The sequence below is a fragment of the Motacilla alba genome, chromosome 26, assembly GCF_015832195.1.
Source record: "Motacilla alba alba isolate MOTALB_02 chromosome 26, Motacilla_alba_V1.0_pri, whole genome shotgun sequence".
NCBI lineage: Eukaryota > Metazoa > Chordata > Aves > Passeriformes > Motacillidae > Motacilla > Motacilla alba.
The window spans coordinates 4,636,863-4,644,984 of NC_052041.1; the positions used below are offsets into that span (position 1 = coordinate 4,636,863).

The 8,122-nt window shown below is 57.1% G+C and overlaps 2 protein-coding genes across 3 annotated transcripts in view; one reads left to right on the top strand and one right to left on the bottom strand.

Annotated features, from left to right (window-relative positions):
- Positions 1-2,128, bottom strand: part of ILRUN (inflammation and lipid regulator with UBA-like and NBR1-like domains) — a 28,235-nt gene extending 26,107 nt beyond the window's left edge. The window contains exon 1 of the mRNA XM_038162667.1: positions 1,864-2,128. Coding sequence (XP_038018595.1) covers positions 1,864-2,021 — 158 coding nt within the window. The 5' untranslated portion in view covers positions 2,022-2,128. The remainder of the gene's footprint in view (positions 1-1,863) is intronic.
- A 261-nt stretch (positions 2,129-2,389) lies between these two features.
- SNRPC (small nuclear ribonucleoprotein polypeptide C) lies at positions 2,390-7,952 on the top strand. Of its 2 annotated transcripts, none has more exons than XM_038162675.1 (6): positions 2,390-2,937; positions 3,132-3,174; positions 3,552-3,660; positions 5,264-5,356; positions 5,926-6,030; positions 7,577-7,952. In XM_038162675.1, the coding sequence occupies exons 1-6, from the start codon at positions 2,930-2,932 to the stop codon at positions 7,699-7,701; spliced, it is 483 nt and encodes a 160-aa protein (XP_038018603.1). In that variant the 5' UTR covers positions 2,390-2,929; the 3' UTR covers positions 7,702-7,952. The 2 variants fall into 2 exon arrangements, with proteins under 2 accessions (XP_038018603.1, XP_038018604.1); XM_038162676.1 differs by having other exon boundaries at positions 5,267-5,356.
- Positions 7,953-8,122: the final 170 nt, after the last annotated feature.

The window sequence follows — 8,122 nt, forward strand, 5'->3', positions numbered from 1 at the left end:
CCTAATCCCAGGCCAAAGCTGGTGGGGCACCTGAATCACCTGGGCAGCGTGCATGGCACAGGGCCCCTCAATGCCACGGGAAAGGCGCTTCCAGAACGGGAACACGTGTCCCGATTGTCCCTGCTGAGGGACAGCAGGGTTAGCGCGGGGTCAGCCCAGCAGGGCCAACGACCCCGGGGCCATCCTGGAAGGGGTGGGAGCTGGGCAGTGGGACAGGCACGGGGCACGGCTGGAACGGGACACAGCAGCAAGCTGGGGGAGAAGGAGCAGCCCCTGCCAGGCTGAGAACGGGCTCTGAGCCCTCTCAGAGCAGTCCCAGCCCGTGTTTGTTGGCACACACATCTCACCACCCCAACAGGCTCGTGCCCATCCAGCCACAAGCCTTACCAAACTCCACAAAAAAAATGGGAAAACCGATGTTTTCAGAACCAAACTACTCAAGTTGGGAAATTAAGGCTATTTCAAGCACTTCAGTCAGTTCTGAGGCTGGATTTGAAATGCCGTTATTTCAAACAAGAATTCAATATTCCTGAATGAAAAAGAGCTTCTTCAGCACAAACCAGGAACACTCTGGCTACACACAGCATCTTCAGGAGCAACTTCCAGGGAACTCTGCTCCCTGCTCTCCCCAGGAACCTCACAGAACCCCCAGGATTACGGTGCAGCATCAGTTTTAGTCATATCACCAACACATGGATGAGGTGGGAAAGCATGTTCTGCTGGGAGCCAACCGTTTCTTCCCAGCAAACTCCTGAACTCCTTTCACATTGTGTCAGCTTACAAAACACAAGGAATTACTTGCTATTCCCCTACTCTTTCTACAGATGCTTATTTGCCACTAAAATTCAATACAGAGCTGTAGGAGGAAGGAAAACCAAAACCCAAAAGCCAACAAAGTGGTCTCACTACTGTTTATAAACTCAACAATTCCACACAAGTTTTCCCCCAACTGTTGATATCCTGACCTCCCCTTGGATTTCAGTTCCAAAGCCGAGGTTTCTGGGTTTGATGTTCTACCTCTGAGCAGAGCTCAGCTAAGTGATCTCTGTGTCTGAAACACACAGCACTCGTTTGCTCTCCTGCAGCCCCCACCCTGCAGAGCTTTTAGGTCAACACTAAAGAGATGGGCTGAGAGGTGCAAGGGCTCCAAACGAGCCAAACCCCCCGACTCACACACAGAGCAGCTGCTCCACAACATCCTTTTCACAGCTCCTGGGCTGGCTGCACCAGAACGCTGTTTTTTACCCTTGTATGTACTGAATATCTCCCCTGTTTTTCTCGAGCTACAGCTTCGCTGATAACCCGTGCCTCCTTTTTCCTCGGGCAGTGACACACAGCCTTTATCAAGACAAACACACACCCGAGAGTCGGAACATTTAGAGACCCTCAGTCCACAGGCAGACGCTGAGTTTTCCCCAAACACCCCGGTAACTCTCACACGTGCACCGCGGCCGCTTCCAGGGTCCTACAGCGCCTTTCCGCCACAATTTCCCTTCCTCTGAAGCTGCCTCAAAGCCGGGTGGCCCCGGCCCGTCCCCGAACGCAGGCTCACACGCCCCGCGTATCTGTTCGCCACCCCAACAGCTCCGCGGGCCTTCCACCGGCAAAGCCGCACGGCGGGCCGGGGCCGACAGCTCCGTCCGCCGCGGCCCCGGCCCCGTCCCGCTCCCTCACCGCCATGGGAGCCGCCTCCGGCCCCGCGCCGCCCGCCCGGCCCGGGCAGGGGGCACAGGGCCCGGCACAAACACCAGCCGTTCCCCGCCGCCCCGCCCGGGGGGGGGAGAGGAGCCGGGCCCGCGGCCCCTCGGCCCCGCGAGCCCCCTCAGGCCGTCCCGCCCGCCCCCCCCGGCCCCGGGCCCGCACCAGTTGGTCATGTCGAGGAAGAAGGCGCAGCCGGCGGGGCTGAGTTGGAAGCCGAGCAGGCGCTGGAACTCGCCGATCAGCACGTCCTTGTCGGTGGTGCCGAGGCAGCTGAACTTCTGCATGAGCTCCGCGTCCAGGTCCACGTCCATGCCCTCCATGGCCGGGGGTCGCGGGGGCTCCGCGGCCGGGCCGGGGCCGCCTCAGCGCCGCGCGCGCGGGGGGGGCGCGCGGGGGGCGGGCGGGCGGAGGGGGGGGGGGGGAGAGAGAGAGCGCGGGGGGTGGGGGGGTGGGGGGGGGGCGAAAGTGGGTGCGCGCGCCGCCGCCGCCGCCGCCAGTGCGCCTGCGCCGCCCCGCCCCGCGGCGCGCGGCACGCGACGTCACACGCGGCCGGCGTCACCCCACGCGCGGAGCGGGAGGGAGGGAGGGAGGGCGGCGAGGGCGAGGGGGCGTGGCCGCACATGCAAATGTGCGCGGCGCGTGACTCGGGGGCTCCGCGCGGGCGCCGCTGCGTCACCTCGGGGCGGGGCGATCGCTCGTCTCCGCCCACATTCGCGCGCTGCCATCCATATATGGCGGCGAGTGCGCGTGTTTGTGTATGCAAATAAACTTCAGTGACGTCATGCGGCGCCATGCAAATGAGAGGCGCAAGGCTCGACGGGAGCACCTTCGTTGTTTTTTTTCCGCCTAAAAATGATGTTTTTCCCGCAATTTTCGACCGCGCGAGGCTGCTCCGTGCGCGGCTGGCGATCGGAACCACCGGGTGTGCTCCGCGGGGAGAACACAGAGAACGCGGAGAACACGCTTTGGCAGCGCCGGGGAGCCCACCGAACCCTGCGCGGCGGGGGGCGCTGCCGGGGCTGCGGGGCTGCGGGGCTGTGGCGTGACCAGGCACGGGCGGGCGCGGGATGGCTCCACCTGCCGGGCGGGGAGAACGACACGCCGGGGCTCGTCGCTGTCACTTCCGGGCCCTACGGCAGCCGGCGGGGGTCAAGCGGCGGACGGCGGCGCGGTGTGAACGCGTCACGGCGCGTGTGCGCAGCTTCCGGCGGGCGGCGGCGGGAGCACCATGCCCAAGTGAGCGCCGAGGCCGGGCCGGGGTCCCCGGGGGTCCCCGGGCGGGGGTCGCCGCTTCTGCAGGGTGCTGGTGCTCCCCGGCAGCCCAGGGGCGCGGATGAAGGGCGGGCCGAGCGCTGCGGGGTCGTTCCCGGGGCTCCGTTAGCGCTCGCGGCGCTGAGGGGGCTCTCAGTAACGCGGCTTTTCCCCGGCAGGTTTTACTGCGATTACTGTGACACGTACCTCACCCATGACTCGGTGAGTACCAAAGCCTCCGCTTCAGCTCTTTGGCGCGTCAAGAGCATTAAAATAAAATTTGCCTCGGCTGAAAGCAGCTCCTGTGGGGTGGAGCGGTGTTCCTTAGTGCTTTCTCCTTCCGTGCAAAGAAGGAGAATGTGCCATGCCCTGGTGTTCTTCAGCGGGGCAGTGCCAGGGTCAGAGATGGCAGCTGGGGGGGCTTCAGGGCAGGCTTGGAGAGTCGACACTTAGTGTGCTGATAAAAATTTATATCAAAGTTTTGTACATCACCCCTCCGCTGCCTGGGCGCAGGAACAAACCTGCTTTACGCTGCCAGATTACACGTGTTTAAAACTGAGGAGCAGCACTAACTTTAGGGTTTCTGTGGCCTTTCCCAGCCCTCCGTGAGAAAAACCCACTGCAGTGGCCGGAAGCACAAGGAGAACGTCAAGGACTACTACCAGAAATGGATGGAGGAGCAAGCCCAGAGCCTGATTGACAAAACAAGTAAGGCCAATCTTTCTGTGACCCCGGCTGCCTCCCCATTCCCTCCCCTGCCTTTCCTCCAGCTGCTGTTCCCTGCTTCCACCTTGACTTTTCCTCACTTCCCCGGGGAGTCTTTGCTCAGTGAATCATAAGTAAAGTCTTGGAGTGTGGATTTTGAGTTCCTCAGGTTTTGGGCTGTGCTGGGGGAGCCTGAGAGCTGTGCCTGCCACACAAGAGCTGAGGTTCCCTCCCAGGGTTGGTGGCAGTGGCTCCGTGTCCCTGTTCATGAAGGCTGCCAGTGCCACCACTCTCAGTGATGCCCTGCAGGGCCATGTTACAAAGTTGTGCTGCTTGGCAGTGGCACATTTTTGCTAAAAGCACAGATAAGAATTCCAAAAGATAGGAAAACGGACATAAAAATGTGTGAATTGTTGCATTTTTCATGTGCTGGGGTTGCTTGCCCTCAGTTCCCAAGTGATGTTTTTTCCTGGCACTTGAAGGCCTAACTGCAGTGTGGCAGTGATTCCTCTGTCACCTCGAGAGGTCCTTTTTCTCCTTCTTCTGTGAAAGAAATGCAAACACCAGATTGTCACTCTAGGACTCGGAATGAATGGCACACACACTGCTGTTCTCAAGGTGAAGAAAAAAGGGGAAGGTTTATCTTCTGACTCCAACACTTACAGTTTTCCAAAAGTGACAGTGGATGTGAGGGTGACAGTGCCACCTCTCCAATGACACTGCACAAACCTACAGTCCATCAAATGTCTCCTCCTCCGTAAAGGAGTTCAAAACAATGAGTTATTTACAGAAAGTGTGTGAGAAAGTTCCTTACAAGAATGTAAACATCAGAAGGCTTAGAAAACCTTAAAAAATCAGGGCGACACCAGATCAGCTTTGTGGCAGCACTCCTTGGCTCGTGGGATAGCTCAGGTTGGACAGGGCCCCTCAGGATCTCTGATCCCACTCCCAGCTCTGCTCAGGACTGCCTGAGACCAAACCATGTCACCAGCAGCATCACCCAGCTGCTCCCTGGGCTCTGGCAGACTCAGAGCCGTGCTCACCCCCCTGGGGAGCGTTCAGTGCCCAGCCACCTCTGGCTGAAGAGTTTTCCTAAAACATCCACTCCGGATTTGCCCTAACTCATCCTCACTCTATTTCCCTTTGTCTATTTTCCTTGTGATGCTTCCAACTTCCCCATCTTTTGCCTTCCTTCCAGTCAATACCAGTGGAATTCCTCCCTTTCCTTGCCCCATCTCCTGCTCCTTGCCCCTCCCCGGCCCCGTTGCCATTCCAGCACAGCATGTCCCGGTGGAGCGCTGCGGATCCCGCCACGTGGTCGATTTTTGTTTTTTCCCCCTCTCCCTCCCGCCCTGCCCAGGGGTGTGACATCCACGCAGGAGCTCTCTAGTCCCAGCTGTAACAATCATTGTCTCCAGGAGTCTCAGGTGTCCCCCAGGTGCCAGGGATGTGTCCGGCGTGGGGACGGCAGCGCACGCAGCATGACGCGACCGCGGGGCATGCCACGGACGAGCGACCCGGCGCTTCCTCGGCCTAGTAACTGGTGTTTTTTTTTTCCCTGGGATTCTTTCTTTCCTTTTTTTTTTTTTTCTTTTCCCCCCCAATGTAGCGGCTGCATTCCAGCAAGGGAAAATTCCACCGACGCCGTTCTCGGCACCACCTCCGGCCGGAGCCATGATTCCACCTCCTCCCAGCATCCGTAAGTTTGGGGCGCTTTGGGACCGGCATCGGGGCCCTCTGGAGCTGTGTTGTTTGTGTCCTCAGCATGGAAAGAAAAGCCCTTTTAGCTTGAAGCCAAGCCATCTTGAGCTTGTGCTCCCAGGGCGTGAGGAAATTCTGTGTGAGAGCAGTTCAGTCCTTACAGTGTCTGATTTCTGGGATGCTGAGTGCACCAGAAGCAGTGACAACCCCTCGTTCCATGGGGGCTCCCGTGCAGGTGGCTCTGTTAAAACTGCACTGTGGGTTGGTTTGGGTTGGTTTTTCTAAATTCCCTTTGCTAACCTGTTTCCCCTGAGCTGGTGAAGGGCCCAGAGCCCTCCCACCCCAAGCCCTGCTGTTGGGAGCAGCAGCTCCCCGTGCTGGGCGTGCACAGCTGGAGTTGGCAGCCAGCATTTTCCTCCTCTGCTCACATCCCAGCCCCTGGAATCAGGGCTGGAATGGAGGCAGCTGCAAAGCCACCGAGGCATTAGTTACTGCCACGTGCTGTGAATAGCTGCAGTGCCCTTTGGTGGCTGAGAGTGCCAGCGTGTAACTGTTGTGTCTGTCCAGCTGGCCCCCCCCGGCCCGGCATGATGCCAGCCCCACACATGGGGGGCCCCCCGATGATGCCAATGATGGGCCCGCCCCCCCCGGGAATGATGCCAGTTGGACCCGGTAAGTTTGGGATGGGGTAACTCTGCCGTGGGGGGGTCTGGGGGGAGTTTCTTGTCGCAATACGACACGGACACTGCTGCTCTCCAGGTGAACAAAAAAGAGAGGGCCTTTATTTTCTGACTCCAACATTTATAGTTTTCCAAAAGTGACAGTGGACTGGAGGGTGACAGTGCCACCTCTCCAATGACACTGGACAGACCAAGAGTCCATCAGTTCTCTCCTCCTCCATGAAAGAATGCAAAACATAAGTTATTTACAGAATTGTGTGTGAGAAAGTTTGTTACAAGAATGCAAACATCAGAAGGCTTAGCAAAGTCTTAAAAAATCAGGGTGACAGTTTCCTGTCCCACCATCTGCTGGGCACTCAGGGCTGGGCTGGTCACGCTCTGGTCACACCTGTGTCGCTGTGACCCCTGCATGGGGAGGCTACAACAATTTTACAACCACTCATTAAACCCCTTTGCCTCTCGTTGAGAGTCACCAAACCCCTGTGCAGCTGGAATTGTGGCTCTGGGAAGTCCTGGCCGTTCTCCCTCTGCTCTGAGCAGTGATTGTTTCAGAGTTTGGTGCCTCCAGGTCTCGGGTTTTGCACAAGATTTGCATTTTTTGCACTAAATGGTTTTTAGTGTTTAAAGCGTCTCAGGGGAACGTGTTCCAGAGAAACAATGGGCCTGGAAAAGGCTTTATCAGAACTGTAAACTAAAATGTATTTGATCCATTCCACTCCTGAGCTTCCTGGCACTTGAAGAATTCTCAAGGGCAGTGTTATTGGAACAGTTCCCAGAACAAATCTATGGAAGCACACACACACACACACACGTGCACTGAAAGTAGTGAAGTGTCTTTGTAATTATTGTCTTGCATCTGAAAGTGTTCTTTTGAAGGCTCAAGATCAATGCACAACCTGTGATATTCGGCAGCCTGGTGAAAATAAATGGCAAAGTGGGATGGAAACCATTATTTCAGAGCTGTGCAGTAGAGCCCCTGCTTTTCCCTGATAGAGGTGCTCTGTGCTTGTTTGTGAGCACATGGGCTGCTTTTGCAGCAGTTTTCTCCAAATTAACACTTTTCCAGATCAGTAATTAAGCTGGTGTGTCTCTTGAGTGGCTGGAAATAAGTTGTGAGTGAATTTTGTCAGAATGGCTGTATAACCCAGGGGCTTGCTTCCCCCTCTGCTGCTGGCTGAGCTCCTCAGGGAACAGAATCCATCTCGGCAGCTGCCAGGCCAGAGCTTACACACTTGGAACATGGCAGTTCCCTGGAGCAGGTAGAGGGCCTCCCCACTGTGCAGTGTGAAATTTCCCCTCCCTGAGGGTGATGAAGCTGATGTTGCTGTGAAGAGAAGCTGTGGCTGCCCCTGGATCCCTGCAAGTGTCCAAGGCCAAGTTGAACAGGGCTTGGAGCAGCCTGGGATAGTGGAAGGCGTCCCTGCCCCTGGGAGGGGAGTGGAAATAAATCTTTAAGGTCCATCCTGAGCCATGTTCTACCAGGACTGGGCAGGTGGTGCTCCCAAGAGCTGTTCTCTAACCTGTCTCTCCCCTGGCAGCTCCTGGGATGAGGCCGCCCATGGGAGGACACATGCCAATGATGCCAGGGCCCCCAATGATGAGACCCCCCTCCAGACCCATGATGGTGCCAACCAGGCCAGGAATGACCCGTCCAGACAGATAAAGATGGAGATGGAGCTGCCTTTTCATATTAGGACCTTCCCTATGACAAACACCACAGACCTGTGTCCCTGGGGCTTTGTACTCGGTGTGTGGAGGGATTCTGCTGTAACCTCAGCATGCCAATGGACACACCCTGCACTGACTTGTACGAGGTCTGGCTTTTTGGGTGTCTCTTCAATTGTATTATTTTTTTTCCCCCTCCCAACTGAATGATAAAAACAAAAATAAACATTGATGTTGTTTCCATATGGACTCGGAGCCTTGTTCTGAATTCTCTCCTGGGGAAGAAAATAAGGGTGGGAGGAGCAGTGCTGGGCTGTGAGGGAAGTCAGGGCTGATGGGGCAACCCCTGGAAAGGGGGATCTGGAGGATCCTGGGGTGGCTCCAGGGTGGTCTGGAAGGGTGATCCCGGGTTGGTTCTG